The 17,069-nt window shown below is 42.8% G+C and overlaps 1 protein-coding gene across 3 annotated transcripts in view; it reads right to left on the bottom strand.

The window, feature by feature from the left end:
• Positions 1-17,069, bottom strand: part of RUNX2 (RUNX family transcription factor 2) — a 155,482-nt gene that overhangs the window by 36,274 nt on the left and 102,139 nt on the right. The window contains exon 5 of one of the 3 annotated variants that reach the window (XM_069805599.1): positions 3,316-3,489. The exons of the other annotated variants lie outside the window; for them this stretch is intronic. Coding sequence (XP_069661700.1) covers positions 3,316-3,489 — 174 coding nt within the window. The remainder of the gene's footprint in view (positions 1-3,315; positions 3,490-17,069) is intronic. 3 annotated transcript variants of the gene reach the window in all.

Genomic DNA, 17,069 nt, shown 5'->3' with positions numbered 1-17,069 from the left:
ATTCCTGATTTATGGGCAGCAAGCGGGGTTCAAATTGAATCTGCATTGCCTCAGCAAAGGCATCTGCTTATTGGACGATTTGTTTTTTAATGACCCTTCGATGTTGCTTTTGCAGAATCCTAGTTAAAATGCCATGTTGAATAAGGGCAACTCTGTGCCTTGTACTGCCACAGCCAGGTCCTGTGGTAGGTTTAGGACTGTGCCGTGATTTGTAAAACCTGTACTCCGATACTCTAGGAAAATAAACACAACCTAGACAGAGAAAAGAAATATAAGAGTGAACCCCGAAGTGCTGAGTTCTTTCAGACTCAGGTGTGGGCCAGCCAGGCTTTAAATATTATTTCTGTTTAATCATGCAATAGCTATGCAAGACCTCAAGGGGAACGAAACAAAAACAGTTTATGTGCTTACTAGCAATAACATGGATTTCGTCGTAGGAAACCAGTATTTACTGTTGAAGTTATTCGGAATTAATTATTTTCCCTAAATTACTAGGTAAAAAGATTAAGAAACAAAGGTATTTCTAAAGGAATGCTTGGTTAATTCCAATAAAGGTAATAAAAAGATCCTTGTTTTTCAGACAAGGATCTATTCTCCTTTTTAACATATACTCAAGCCATACCAGCCCAGTGACCATGTTAAGAAGCCAGTGGTATTCCCACTGAATATCGCACCACAACAAGGAAACTGGTGGAGCCCAAACAGCTCACTCCCTGCTACCACACCAAACAGGCGGACATTTAGCCATTTCCCATGGCCAGCTAACACCTGATCAAAGAGGTGCCTCATCTGCAGCATCAACTTTGTCTCTTGTTGGCAGAGTTTGTGCGGCAACGAGCATCCCTTCATCCCAGAAGAACTCGGAGGGACTGTCCGCAAAAAGCATCCCAGCATTTTGGTGGAACATCAAAGCGTGTAGAGCTTTACAGATTACAATCAACGTCCTGAAGAGCACCAAAAAGCCTTCTGGGGAAGCCAGCGCAATTCACAGAGCTCACACCGATGTAACATGCTCACGCTAATCGCCTTATTAAATGGGAGGGCTACCAGAAACCTAACGAGTAGCCTTGGAGGGCTGGGTGTTTTGACTTTCTAAATTGAGGAGGAGACAAGGGTGGGGAATAACATGGCAAATACTGTATGAGACCACTTATTCACTGCAAACTTTAATAAGCGGCTGAGCACTCACTCTTTTGGGGGAAACGAGAGCAATTTGGGATTCTAAAGTATCCCACGACCGTGAGTTTATCCAGCAAGAAAAGCACATACTCCACAATCAATGGGACAGTCAGCTTGCCTTCCTCAGTTCAGCTCACTTCCCTCTGCCCTTCCACCACCGCATCTTCCCTCTCTGGATGAAGTCTCAGCTGGTCCTTTGAACTGCTGACTCTTAGATTTGCAGAGAAGACAGCGAATGCCACACAGCTTTGTTTCCAGTCAGGCTTATTTAAAGCTCATCTAAAGTTTTCACCTCCCGGATCTTTAAATGCTGCTGCTGATTCATAACGAGGCAGAGAAGTACTCTATTAATCAAAGCCAGCAGAACATTTTCTACAGGAGGCATTTATGTGAATGAGAGCAGCATATGAGGTTACACTTAGCTAGGAAGAAAATTACAAGGGGATCTCAGTTCTCGTGCTTCAGGGCATAAGCTGATCACCAGATGGGGTCAGGAAGAATTTCACCCTCCTTCGTTCCTAGATATAGTGTTGCACAATAGGTAAACTATGGAGGCACAAGGAAGAAGGAAAAAAGCTGATTATAGCCATGGATTTTCCCCCTGCTTTCTCAGGAACTATGTCCCCAAACACTGCCAGAGAGAAGACAGTAGGTTAGAAAAAATATTGGGCTTTAGTTTGGCAGGTCTTACCCAGAAAATGATATGCACAAGGGCCCTGACTTCACATGTCCAATGAACAAAACAAAACACTAAGCCCGGCCAAAAAACCTGCTCTGGGAAGCTGGTGGGCAGCAGGTAGCATGTAATGGGTACTACCAACATATTTAATATATTATGAACATTTTACACTAGTTGAAGCTATACTTCTAGATCTGGGAGAACTTTGCCACAGCTCATGGGAACAATTTTTTCGTTTCAACTCTCTGAGTGCTTTGGGTTCAAATTAACCCACTTACTTCTCCTTCTTACTGCAAATTAATAAACCAGTTGAACTTAAAAAAGAAGAAAAAGAAAGACGAAGAAAGCCACAACACTTTGTTAAAACCACTAAGTTTCAGCTGGTATCATGTCAAAACCACTTGAAACATGAAACCAGAAATCTTCCTAGGTTGACTCAAAGACTATGTCTATACTAGGAGTGCTTTACCAGTAAAGGAATACTGGTATATAACATTGGCAAAGGACTCCTGGTGTAGATGCAACTATAGCAGCGAAACTGAGTTTTTAATCGGTCTAGTAAATTGAGCCAAGAATTTTGTTGACAGACTTGCATCTAAGTGAAGTTCTTCAACAGTTTTAGCAAGTGAATTGGTCAGGGGCAACAGCTCTTCACATCCTGGATAGACACAAATATGTCAGCACAAGTTTTGACTGTAGAAATGGCCAAAATTAGGTAGAGGTTGCTTTGAAACTCTTTTGAAAAATTTAACCAGCTCTGAATTTAGAAAAACGAGAAAAATTGGTTTTATTTTGTAGGCTTCACAGTTTTGTTGTAAACTTCTGGCATAGCTGCAGTTAAACATCTTATTTCAGTCTTATAATCTGTGACACATGGTACTTTATGATTTCTCTCAGCACAATGAAATCTGTCTCTCAGCATGCAATCATAAATGTTGCATACAACCCTCACAAGCAACCTTTAGAGATTTCTCCATAACCCAGTTCGTTTATTATAACAGTGGTCAGCACTGGTGCTAGAAGGAAATCGCCACATGAGAAGATTGTAGTATTATTCCGATAGAAAGACCATTAAATGCTGGCCGCTTCCCTCAACACGAGTGCAAAATAAAAAGGCTGAATAAAAATGTTCCTTCTATTTTATGCTAATACGTACTATTGCACACACGGAGGAGAAGGCAGAGCAACGTGGCAGTTAGAATTTTGCCAGATTCCTACTCGATTTACCTGGATTGACTATTTTGGATTATTTTGGTTTTATGGCAAAAAGATATTTAAAAAAAAAGAAAGACATTTTCAGCTTCAAACACTATAGAAAAATCCACTTCCCACCTAGCTTTGCTTGGAACACATCTCTCGCTCTATAACAGCCTCTTTTACTGCAGTTGAGACACAAATATCCATAAGCAATTACTACTGTTGCCTGTGCAAGTCAAACCTATGGTTCTGTCTCTTACCTGTAATCTGACTCTGTCCTTGTGGATTAAAAGGACTTGGTGCAGAGTTCAGAGAGGGCCGTGGGCTCTGGGTCGGGACCCCTACTCTCATACTGGGATGAGGAATGCGCCCTAAATCACTGAGGCGTTCAGAGAACAAACTAGGTTTAGAGTCATCAAGCTTCTGTCTGTGCCCTGGAAACAGCAAATCATAAAATAAAAGCGTTAATAACAAGATTTAGTAATTTAACACACCCCCAAAAAAACCCCAAATGGCCCTAAGGACCTGTTATTAGGTTTAACGGACTTAGAGGTATCTCAGCTAACCCCAACAACACAGTGACATTGGTGGGGGGATTTGTGTTTTGGACATGGTTGTGCTGGTTAAAGCCTTATGGAGCACAACTGTGCCCATAGAGAGTGTAATGTGTTGCAATTTGGATCACAATAAGCACTTATCAGGACACCCACACAAGGTCTTTTTTGTCTTTTTTTTTTTCCCTGCTTTAACTACACTAGATAGCTAAAGGGGCAAACTTTCTTTTCCAAAAGCAAGCCTCCTAAGTACAAGTTATCAAGTGGGACAATTATTCCATGCCTGATTTATATGTTGTGGATTTTTGCTAAGAAATGCAAGCTTTTCTTCTCCCCTTATTTTTTTTCTTTAACTCTATCACAGTTAGTCATTAGCTTTCATTCCTCTGGGAGATTTTCAAAAAAGTAAATAGTCACTGTCATTTGAGAAGAGCAGTATCACAAGGAAAACCTTCAAAGCTGCTGGCCAAGACTGGGTCCTACATTCCCTTGCATGGTCAGCCTTCCTCAGTGCTCCTACTCCTCTCCCCAAAACCAGGCTAACTGCCCTCGTGCCATATGGCCGCATTGGCAACACTCATTTATAGGTGCTCGGTTGTCAAAATGTAAAAGGGAAAAATGGCAAAAGCAACAGGATGCCCCAAGTGATACTGCTCATATTGTCCTTGAGCTGTTTCAAAAGTAAAGGCTTTACTTCTCTAATTGTTGTATTTTTGCTCCTAGGTTTAATTTCTTTCCCAAGTAGTTACAGGATGCTTCTCGCCCAACGGCACCTTTGAATGTGAGGTGCAGAAGGTGTTATTTCTATCATTCAACATATGGAGAAACAGGCATGCATAGAGATTAAGGTCAGGACTAATTTTACTTAACTTTAGCCATTCATAAATCAGGCATCTAGTCTAAACTCTTCTAATGTAGACTTCCTCTACAGTTAATGGAAAGAAATAGCTACTTCCAGAGGGCAATTCATCTCATTTGTCTCTGACACAAGCCTTAAAATGGGATGATTCACCTTCTGAATTTGCTTTCTCTTCCTTCTCTGATCAGAGAGGGAGCACACATGACTAGTTTAATTAGACACCCTCACCATTACTCAACATTAAATGGAATGAATCTTACCCTAAGTTACTGACCAAGGTCACACAAAAACCCTCTGGCAGAGCTGAAACGGGAGCGCATACCCTCTGATCGCAACCCAGAACCACGTCTGCCTCCATCCCTGTAAGCAGTGCCGGGGACAGGCACAAGCAGTAACTGGCTAAGATATTTTTACGCTTTTAACAATAAGAAGGGTCCTTGGTAGGGTTTGGGCTTGAACCCTTCCAGATGATCCCCAGTGGCTTCAGATAATCCGCGTTGTCCCTCAGCAGCGTGAACACAGCCATCTGTCTGGAGGCTACGAGAGTTCAGCTTTGCAGATACAGTCAGATTGTCCCATTGGTCTTAGGGCCAGAGAACCAATTCTAGCACCCGTTAATTTATTTTAAAAGCGTACATGAGGCCACTGAATCTTGAGGTTGAACTATCAGACTACCACTCTTAAAAAAAATGCCTTTTAATGGTACCTCTCACCACAGTACTGAAGCACATGGGTTCACATCATCTAACTGCGACCATGGTGCCTACATGACATATAGGTAAAGCGATGTCAGTACTAGACAGCTAAATCCAAAAGAGGTGCAGAGAAATCATGGTTCTAGATAGAGAAGTGAAGGACTCAGGTTGAGAGATGAGAAGAAACTGGATGGAATTTAATTTTGGAGAAAATTCTCTAGCAATTTAAAAAAATTAATTAGTTGACCCATTATTTTGTACTTTGAAGTATGGTTTTTCTCCCTCAGGATGACTCAGTCTAAAAGCACAGGGTAGGCGGGAGCTTTCTCCTTAAGGAGAAGGTGCTGCTCTACTTAGAGCTGACATGGGTGGCTACTCCTCTCTTCAGGAGGTGTCAATCACTTTAAATGGGGAACGATTTTTGGTGGGCTTGTAACAACTCCGTAATGGCAGCTTAATTAACAGGATAACATCTAATCTGGTAGTCTTCAGCATTATCTTTTCAACCTATTTAAATTACAACTTGTACAAGCTAGGTGCTGCTAAATATGAAGAAGCCACTTTTACACACACACACACAGAGTCAGTATTCTCTTGGGATTTCTCCTTCTCCATCTTTTTTTCCTCCACAATTTTTATGTATTTCCTTTTCCCTTTGCCAGTCATATTTTCCACTCCATTTTTTAAAGGCATCTACTTCCCCTCCCCTTTTCTCTTCTACTCATTCCTAATCACATTTCAGCAAATTCAAGAGGGCTCAAAATAAAGCACTTTCTTGGCCTATGGCCTCACACACCAGGGCTGACTTTATCTGTGAATGAATCCACCCCCAAAGGGAAATTTTGAATTTTTGTAGAAAAATCCTGTGCTATGTTCATACAGTGCCCTTTTTGCTAAAGAATCGCTAACAAACCAGTGCTCAAGCTTTTTTAACTGTCTTCGGATAACTCAATGAACACTTGTTATACAGGTCACCACTCCTGCACGAACCTGTGCCCGATAACCCCCAGCTTTGTCTTCATCACGCTCTGTTTGCCTGTGCATAGCTTTGCTAGAAAAGAGTTTATATTTAATTGTGTATCATTATTATAATGAACTAGCTTTATCACAGAAAGGCAAAATTCAACAGGACAGCAGTGCACTTTAGTGTAGGCAGGGGGAAAAAAAGAAGAAAAAAGAGAAAAAAAAGAGGGGGGAAAAATAAATAAGAAGAAAGATTCCCACATCTGGTTGAACTGAAATGATCTAGAGACGTGTGGGTTTGGGTGTTGCCACCTCCCCCCCCCAAAAAAAAATGCCGAGAAAAGAGAGCTAAATGCACATCTGGAAGACCCCAGGCATCAATGGAACTGCAAGTCCCCAGAAACCAGCAAGGGGCCGAAGGCAGACTTGCCTTCCCCTTCTGGACATTTAAAATTTAGGGTTGTAACACAGAGTCGTGTTGTGACAGAGATCCACAGAAGGAGCCACACTCCCCCAGTGAAATGTCCCAGTGAGATGAGATTACATTACAGCTTCGCACGTTATGGGTTACTATGCTTTGATAAAAGCTAAGACGTGCTCACGTTGAAAGTAAGCAGGAAATTCAACAAAAACTTCATATTGAGGAGGTGCTCACAAAGGAGTGTAGGCAACTTAAATAAATCTCTTGCCCTGATTCCTGTGCAGGAAAAAAAAAAAAATCCTATTAAGTACAGAGGAGCCATGAGGTATGGGCTGAAAACACTCTAAAAAGGCCTTCTGAGTAGCACATAAGCAGCAGTAATGAAATATGTGATACATGTTTAAAACTCATTCCACAAGCTGCTTTTCATCTCTCATTGATATATGTGTCCGTTGACAGAGAAATTCCTGATCCCAGGGGAGTGTGCTAAGAAAAGCTGTATTCCTTGGTCTCAGTCATGAGGTGTAATTTTATTTCAGGAAAAAAGATTAGGGTAGCAAGTGTGGATAGCCCAGGGAGAATCTGTGATCTGCTGCAGCAGTGAGTACATTAAAAAGCAATATAAAAGCTACATAAAGAATAGAATAAAATAATGCTGCAGCTATCCCAATGCCTGCAACACTGCATTTAGTGCATTTTTGTGGAATGGATTGGGTTGGCAGGGGGAGAAAATGGTTACAGACACAGGCAGTCTTGGATACGAATTGCAGTCCAAAAGATCAAGGCTGTCCCATGAGTTACTGAATAAGGATGGGACCCAGGGGCCATTGGAATAGATCAGGTCACAGGCAAGGAGATGGGAAAGAGATGAGAAAAACTGAGAGTTAATAGACAAAAGCTCTACAAGCTGTTCTGATTTGCCTGTTGTCATAGTACAAAACATGTTAGATATTAGAAATCCATTATTCGCACCTAAATGATGAGCAATATTCTGGTCCCTCACCGCTACTCGGCTATTTCAAGCCAAACACCAACCTGAGTATTAGTTTCTGGAGACAGAAAACATTGCCATTAATCCACTCCAGTACCAACTTTGGCCATTTTACACGAACCAAACCAGAAAATAGTACTGAGAGAGTGCAATAAAGTCAGTGCAAACTGCAGCCAGCCAGCCAGTGCCTACACTGCTGCTTCAGCTCGCCAGTCCAGGACGGCCTCAGAACATGTTAAAATGGCCCATGGAAGCTAATGTTCAATTATCACATCCCAGGCATGGCAGAAGATGTGAGGAGGCTTCATCTCTAGCTTAATCATTTCAGTTTAAACTAAACGAAGGAATGTCTCCCAGATCAAAGCAAGGCAATCTCGAGTCTGCTGGATGTGGTAACTGGAAAGGGACGTGAGCTCGTCTCTCATCACTGAACTTCCACTGCTCCGCTGGAGAAGTCAAGATGTAAATCGGGCCATGGAAGAGGCTGACTTGCAGAATGTAAATGTGGTGTTGATGCTTGAAGATTTTTACCTCCTCAGGGAGGAGGGGTGTGCGTTTTTATCTTTCAGCTTGTGGGTGTGGAACTGAAAACTAATCAGATTATGCTACACGTGGCCTCGCCAGATGCTGACACTCAGGGACTCCCTTTCTTTGTACCGTGTACACCACCCACCAGTTTTTTGTGTGTGTGTGTGTGTTTTTTTTCTGGTACCAAGGAGATCTGGTTACCAGATTTTCAACAGATGCTTTTATCACTCTCAAGCGGGTTAGCTATTTTCAGTCATTGCCCACTTCTATCTTTTTTGCTTTTGCCTTAACAAGAAGTATCATGGGAGTCAGGTGTCTCTGTAAAAGAGCCAAGGGAAGGCAGAAAGGTCATGAAAGTCAGAACCTGGGCTCTCACCTGCTGGGGACACAATTGCTGGGACATCCCAAGCAGAATGGAGGATGATGACCCAACATGAAATACCGCCATGGCTTCTGTTTGCTATATGTCAGGAGTGTGCTCAGCATCAGCTAGTGAAGTTTGGAAAGTCACTCCATGGAGTGACTACAGCTGGAAAGGGCAAACAAAATAAAAATCCTTTGAACGCCAGGGCCAGTGACCGAGGCTTTCTATGGCTCTGGGTTCAGCGCTGAGATTGAAAAAGAAGAAAACTTTAATGGAAAAGGGACTTTCCCTCAGGCTAAGGAGTGACAGAAAGAAGAATAATCACCTACTTTACAAGCTATGAATTTACAGCCTATACATCCCAAGCTTTCCCGGACTTCAAGAAAAGCACCTCAGAGCCCAAGAACCCAAGTTTTGATTATTCCCACTGTTTTCCAAAGGTGAAGTGCTTTAAAAAGTAAAGAATGGGCACATTTTTTCCTACTAACATTATACGTCTTTGAGACAAGCAGTCTGATTATGTCTCTTTTAACACTAGCACACTAGTGACATACTTCTGTGTACGCATTGTAGAAGACAATTTCACACCAGAAAAAAAGATAGGTTACATGTCCTCTGAATTTCATCACAAATTCTCATTAAATTCTCATTGGATGTCTTCCTGCATTTCATCCCATTTGGTCCTATGGATCAGATGTAACGGAAAGATATTGATAGGGGCTTGACTGTGAATTCAGCTACAGACTTGTAAAGCTGAAGTCAAGGGACCCACTTTTATGCCACGGTAAAGGAGTTGAGACCTGAGCCTAAGGCTTTTTAACAGCTGTTGTGCAGGGACTGAATAATGCTGAGCATTCAGCATGAACCAAAAATATTCATTGTTGTGTTACAAATTTCAGACAACACATCTCTGCAGCAAGATGTCACTCCAAAGCAGTGTCAATCTACATATTAGAGATAAAAATAAGAGCGACGTAAATCAGCAAAAGCCCAGAAGAAGCATGTCAGCTCTTTACAAGGAAAAAATCTCTGAAGCAAGTCACACGGGTCCCTCTTGTGTCCCTTGTCTCATGACAAACTGTCATCCCTGGGCTGGATTCCCCCCCTCCCCAGTCCTACCGAATGCACCCAATCCAAAGTTCATGAAAAAAATCCCAAAACACAAAAGAGCCAAACGTTTTTTACCCAGGAAAGGGGAAAGCTTGGAACCCTTCCAGTCTCTTGGGTAAAGACACAATTATGAGAAGAAAAATATAATCCACCCAAGAGACATAATTACATAATTAGGCCATAGGCTGTGCATAGGAAAGGTTCTTATAGTTCATAAAACAAGGAGCTACATAGGTGCAGTAACTGCAGTTAATTCACTCAATAGAGAAAAAAAAGATGTTTGTTTTTTAAATAGCTGAGGGCACCAGTTTGCATTAGACTGGAGAGCTTATTCTCCTGACTGTACACAGAGCTCTATTAGTGTCAACAGGAGTCACTCAGACGCAGGCAGAAAACAAGACCCTGTCTCTTTTTGTTCTTAAAAAAAGACATATTTTTTTTACCCAGGGCAGGTAAGCCCTGTACCTGAAACTACTGCAGAGAAATAGAAATAAATAAAAGACAGAGGCATGTACGCTGTGAATAGGCTCAGTTCCTATACAACGGATCTAAGGTGGCCCATTGCCAAAATCCCACTGAGCTCCTCCTCCCTGACCCCTGCTCTCCCAAAGGTCTGCAGACTACTGGTTCGGCTCCAAAAGGGCCAGATCTACCTCCCAGGGGAACCAGTTACGCTACTGTCTTCCCGGAGCTGTGGCTCCAACCCAGGGTGAGCAGAGGCAGGGGCAAGTTTGAACCTCAGCGCAGAGGTCAAGCCCATGGAGCATCTCTGGTGTTGATGGTCATCTCCCCACTGACTTACTGGGAGCAAAAGCAAAGGTCTGTGAGGGGAAACGATCCCGTGGGTGTGCAACCTGTGTCCCCTCGTCCCCGTTGGAACGACTCTAACGCAATCATTGCAAAGCCTTGGAGGATATAAAGTGCTATCGCTGCTTTTTAAAATTCAGCCAAGGTCTTTGAAAAGCATGCATCCAGCTGACAGACAGACCCAGAGGTCGGGGGTTTGCAGCAAACTGCAACAGCTGCAAAGGAGCCTCTTGCTCTCAAAATTTCTCTACGTAGAGAGGCGAAAAACGCCTGCTCGGAGCAGGGCTCCAGGCTGCTCCTCCGGCAGACAAGGGACTGATGGGGAGCATGTGGCAGGGGATGAGTTGGCCTGGAAGCTTGCACAGGGAAAGTTGTGTTCCAGCAGCAAAACTGGAAGATTTAATGAATGAAACCAAAACGGTGCTTTGAGAAAAAGGACAAGCAGAGCAGGAAGGGGCTTGAGGGGGATTGTTTTTGCACCAGTTCCCTCCCACCCTTCAACTCATCCCAGTGTTGTTGCAGGATCCACACTGCCCTCTGCTCTGCCCCTCTGCTGTGGTACGGCCTCGGCTTGCCAGTAAATAAGCAAGGTCTCCCCTTGCTGTAGTGTTTTTTTTTTTTTCTTTCTCTCTTCTTTTCGAAAAACTTTTGAATCCTGACTTGGATCTTGAAGCTTCTTCTACAAAGCTGAGCAACACCCCATATGAACATCAGCACAAACCAGCCGGGTCGGGGAGGGAGCAGGTGGGACCCCCTCGTGCCACGATGCTCTGCCTTCACCTTTATCCATCCTTCACGAACATAAAGGAATCTGTGTGCACGTGTGCCAGGAAACCAGCTAAACATTGCTCAGAGACATTAAAGACAACTCATATAAACAGAGACTGTCATGCAAGTCTCGGTCCCTGCCTTAATTCCCTTTGCATGCTGGTATCTGTTACACTCTCCCCCTTCTCCTCCCCCTTTTTTTAGCAGAAGGGGGGAAGAGAGAGAGCAAGGGCTGTCCCGCAAAAGCGCAAGAGCTCCTCATTCTGACTTCATCATCTTCATCCTAACCCAGCAATATCTTTGAGGAATAAGGCTTCCCCCCCCCGCCAAAGGCAGCTATCCTATAAAGTGCCCGCCAACTTCTGTTGCTTGCTGCAGCGACCGGCAGTAAAGATCATAGAAAACGAAGGGGGCGAGGGGGTGGGAGAGAAAAAAATCTCCTTGAACTGGCCTCCCTCCAGCTGGCAGGAGGGGATGGTTTTCTTAACGCTTGCGAAACCTGATTACTTTAAAAGAACGAAAGGGGGGGGGGGGGGGGCGATGTAAACACAGCCATTAAACCAGATTTAAGGCGCTTAGTTTAAATCTAGTCGTAAGAGCTCTCTGATGCTATGCTGCTCTGCTCTCTAGACATCAATAAGGTGCATTTTCCTTTTTGGTTTTGTTTTACACCCCCCAAACCAGGAGCGTATTGCAGGCTGAATGCTGCGGTTACAATGGGAATTCAGGCATGGAAGAAACAACAGTTAAGCAATAATAGATGGATGTGTGCATGTTTGCACTCTATCTTTCAACAGATTGTTTTGCTGCGTTAGAAGACTACTGTGTTTATATCCATGCAGCAGGTTTTAAGCAGATTGTTTAAACTTGATTAAAGTGGGATATTTCTAAAATAACCTTACTAATAAAATTCAGATGGCTAAAGAAACCTAAAAACATGGTTAAAAATAAAAAAGATGCCATTTCAATCTACAGTGGTGGGGGTAACATGATATAAACTCCAAAAGAAAACAGTCTTTACAAGTTCGACTTGAAGGATTATCTTGTGTATCAGCACCCTCTGTGGCAGAGTAGCATTTATCCACGTATCCACCCATGTTAATGCTGTTGCACAATTTACTACAGCTGTGATAGACAGATAATTGCTTTATCCACTCAAGTGTAATAAACGGAGTCTACTATGTTAATCCTTGTATTCTTATTGTCTGTGAATGCCAAGTAAGGGAGAGACGTATACTGAAAACCCTACCCTCTCCTTCCAAGACTACTGGAGTTTACTCACCCTCAGACCTGCTAAAGTGTTCTTATTGCATTCCACTCCCCTGCTTGCAGCGCCAAGTATTTTGAGAAGTATCAAGTTATTGTTATATAAAGGGCACCTACACTCAGGCTGTATGGAGGCAGAAGCCAGGATGTAGCAGCCTTTAGAAAAAAAAAAAACAACCACCCTCAAACATCTTTTCCTATTCAGTAAGTAAAACAGGCCAAGTATTATTTGTTCCTGGGCATAGCACAGAAAGTAATTAACCTGTCCTTCTAAAACTGGACATCTATTCAGTTTCTGTGGAGTCTGTCTGACTGTTGAGAAATGTCATTTAGCTGCTGGCCCATCAGTGTTTTCCACAAAAATCCATAAAGATTTTTTATTTTGAATGTCAAAACCAGGCGTATCCTTTAAAAGGTTTACAGATTCCTGGCGGCTTCATGAGCTTAGGTTTGTGGCATCAAATTTGTAATGACAGTTTGATGGATGTCTCCCTTTCTTCCTCCTGAAAGGCATAAAGAATTGGTGGTTCCCCCAGTAAAAATGATGCTTAATGTGGTTCTTTGCTCTTATTCATACACTCAAGTGTGTAAAAAAGTCTTGTGCTGCTGGCAACGAGTGGGTTTATTGGGGCAACTTTCATGTTGCAGAAGGTATTCAACTTTCTGTGTAATCACAGCACTTGCACAAGCACCTACATGATGCACAAGTTTTGAAGACGGACAGCCTTAAGCAGCACATAAATGATGTGGCGGGGCTTAAGAGAAAAAACGTTGGCCTGAAGATCCTGCCAACCATCCTGGAGGTGAGTCGCAATTTTTATCCCCTTGTTATGCTCCACCTCTATCTGCCAATGCTAGCAGGGGCATTTTGGTCTCAGGTGGAACCTGAGATGGATTAACTTGCTTTCAAGTCTTTGAGGGAAAGAAAGTGTCATTTAAAGGCTAAAACACAGCCATAGGGGATGCATGGATGGGAGTTGGGTGTTACAACATAGCCCGCTGACCATCACTAATGGTATTGAAATGGAAGGTATTTTATGTCTGTTCGTCCAGCTAATATTTATTATTTTCTTTAATAACTTGGATGATGCAATACAAAACATGATTATAAAATCTTGAGATGACATCTGGTAGGGAGGAGTCCTCCAGACTTTGGAGAAAGGGGTCAGAATTCAAAACAATCTTAGCAAATTGGAGAAATTATATTTGACATGTCATTAGCAGAATGTCACACAGTAAAAGTTAAGTAAGTGCATTGTACTACACTTTGGAGCAAGAAATCAAATGCTGAAATGCACCACAAGGACCAACCTATTAGCCAGCAGCGCTGCGGAAGAAGATCTGGGGGGTAGCAAGGAGTTGCAAGTTGACTGTGAGTCAATAGGATTCTGTCTTTTTAAAAAAAAATGAAGTAAATGCAGTTCTGGGAAAGATTAATGGTTAAGTTGCATAGAAGACATAGAAGGTAACTATTACACTCTGCTCAGAAGTGGTGAGACATCAGCTGGACTGCTTTATCCATTTTGGGACACGACCCTCTTAAAGATACGGACAAATGAGAGAGAATCCAGAGAAGAGCAACAGGAGCAATAAGAGATTTAGAAAGCATGACCTACATGGAAAAGTTGAAGGAAATACATTTGTTTAGTCTAGAAAAGAGATGAGCAGGAAAGGACATGATAAGAGCAAAATGTTTTCTAAAGAAAATGGTAATCAATTGATCTCTCTGTCAGCTGAGAACAGAACAAGAAAAAGCTGGCTTCATTTGAGGTAGAGGAGATTTAAGAGATTAATGTACGATATTAGCAAACTCCTTTTTAAGTATAAAAGAAAAAAACACAAAAAACAGACTTGATAAGTAAGTGGAAGGCACAGTACTGGAGGATTTAAGAATTTGGACAGATGTCAGTGATGATCTAAGTATATATAATACTTCCTCTGAGGAAAAATGGACTAGGTCGCCTGAGGTTTCTTTTAGCCCCACTGCTTTAGGACTGAGTGATTGTCTGTGCTTGGTTAAGTCACGTACACAATATTTTCAACATGAGTACATTAAGTCAGGCAGCTCGTGCTAACTGTGGGCCTGATGCTGCAAAGTGTTCAGCACCTCCAGCTGCCATGAAAGGGCACAGTGAAATGCAGGCTGGGGCTGCTTAGGTATTCCAGACCACAAGGAACCTGAGTTTGGAAATGCTGGTCTTAACCCCTCTGCGCCAGAGTTTCCTATGCCTCAAATTTCAGAATAACTGTCATTTCTTTGCCTCACAGTGGATATGACAAGATTGATTTCACCATTAATTTAGCAAGCATGACTCTGAGATTCCACTAGTTTTTGGGGGAGACACAACAAAGTAAAACTAGAATTTCATGCCCAATGCTCCAGTGTTCCTGCATCGTCAGATGAAGGTCCAGATACTAGTCCACGATTGGGTTTGACTGTTGCTTTCTTATTTGTGCATCTGCTGGTTACTTAAAGAGAGATGGTCCCACGTAGAGTAGCCCTGGCCATCCCCTTCTGCTGAAACCTATGTGCTCTTCTCCATGCAAGTATGAAGAACAAGAGACACCAAAATGACAAACTTCTTGGGGAAAAAAACCCAACAACTAAGCCTGAAAGCAGATGTTTTGGACAGCCTATGTATTCTATGAGAGTGTAGGGAACTCCTCAGCGCAGTGAGAGACTATAAAATCCTGGGACTTTCCACAAGACAGCCTCATTATTTGCATTATTTGCTCCTGGAAATGCTTCATTCATAACTATCTCCACTGGATATTCTTTTTTCCTTTGGCAGAAAAGAAAAGCAAAGCTACATTCTGCTATTAGCTACACAAACTCAAATCCTGTCCTTGCTACAGAAACTCCAGCCACATACATTCATCTGACATTAAACCCCCGCAAGCCCTAAGGCTGACTGCCTCTACCTAGCACCGGCCGTTTAATAACATCATGCCCAAAACTCAGCAAAGCATTGCAAGCGCATGAGATGCAAGTCGTTGGCCAAAGTTAAGCCTGTCCCTATGGGACAGGTCACTAATTCAGTGCCTAAGCCAGGTATTTGACCTGCTCAGGGGCAATGCCTCGTACCGAAAGCCCCAGCGGGGGACAGAGGGGAGGGCGGTGAGTGTCACAACTGCATTTGGCTGCAAGGAACATAATATTTTTTTGAAGGGCTCTGGCAGGGGGCTGACCCTTTTGCCGACAGTTGTAAAGTTTGTTTAGTAATGGGGAGCCTCCTGTGAACTTAAAAACAATAGGAAAACAGAGTCCTGGAGAATAAATCTCGCCCCCTGCCCCAGTTGCTTGTGCGTTTGGCTACCAGAAGGTAACAAATCCCCAGGAATGTGGGCGGTGGGGGGGGATGTGCCTGCAAGATGGAGCTGGAGGGTGGCCAACACAAGCAGCGGGCGATGCCATTCACAGCGTGGCGAACTGCGCTGATGAACACCCGGGGAAAGCCTGGGAAAAGCAGGCAAGATATCCCCTACGATGGCTCCCCCTGCTTCTGCAGGGAGGTCTTCAGGAGCTCATCCCACAGAAACCCCAAATACCTCTTCTACTGCTTCTATCTGAATCAAATTTAGTAGAAAGTGGGCTCCTCCTCAAGGCATGGTGGAGAAGATTGGTCCAAACAGGACCTGATTTTTACTTCTGAATTCATGAGTCTCCCTTGCCCATACACCACAGGAGCTCAGAGGGCATTAATTTTTGGTCACTGGACGGGACATAGCATACGAGACAGGGAAACCTCTGTCTTATCACCAGTCCTCTGAGCTGTGCAGTCCTCCCCCAAGTTCATTTTTTAAAGATTATAGCTCACAGGCTCTACTTTGACTCTGCTGTAACTACTCCATTATTCCACTGCTAAACAGGAATCCACTTGGGCATTACATTGTGGGTGCAACCTGCTGGAAAAAGGAAAATCAAAGAAACAGAAGCTGTAAATGTCTAGTTATAAAAATCACAAGTCGTTCAAATGGGCAGCTGTGAAGTTGATAGCTTTCAAAGATGTACACAAGCATATACATACAGCCCTAACTACATATACATACTTCAAGCTTGGAAAGACGTTAGAACGCGTTGGATCATCGCTGGCACGTGCTTCGAATAATCTCTAACTATTTTATTATTATTTTGGTGAGTCATTAAGTTTGGATGCCCACTACAGCGCACCACTGGAAAACATCTCTGCAATGCAAAAGTAGCAAGGATATTTTATTCTGCTCTCTTAAAACAGGCAGAAATAACACTAAAGTACTTAAATTCTGGAAATACTCATCATCCCCTTGCTATTAATATCGCCTCAATAGCTCATTCTATTTAAAGCAAGTTTCTTTCTTTGGGTTTTATTTTGCGGGTGGCAAATCCTCATTTAATTCACAGGATAAAAAAGTATGAACCTACAATTGGAAAAATGGGATTGTATGGGGCCCAAGCCATCCACCAGAGCCATGAATAGAGGCTTTGCCACCGTCTTCAGTGGGAGACAGCCTGGCCCTGAAGTCTTTACAGCTTGCACAGATTTGAATTTTATTATTTGCTTTGTTTTTAATGTCATATGACTCATTTTAAGGAATAATATAGCTGCTTCCACTGTAATGGTTATAGTTATGTCTCTGTGAGGCCAAAACTTGATCCCTTGGTTATGGAATTTTAGATACAAGCTGTGTAGTCTACCTTTTAGCCCTAC

The sequence above is a fragment of the Haliaeetus albicilla genome, chromosome 18 (genome assembly GCF_947461875.1).
Source record: "Haliaeetus albicilla chromosome 18, bHalAlb1.1, whole genome shotgun sequence".
NCBI classification, from domain to species: Eukaryota; Metazoa; Chordata; class Aves; order Accipitriformes; family Accipitridae; genus Haliaeetus; species Haliaeetus albicilla.
This window is presented reverse-complemented; position numbering and strand designations above follow the sequence as displayed.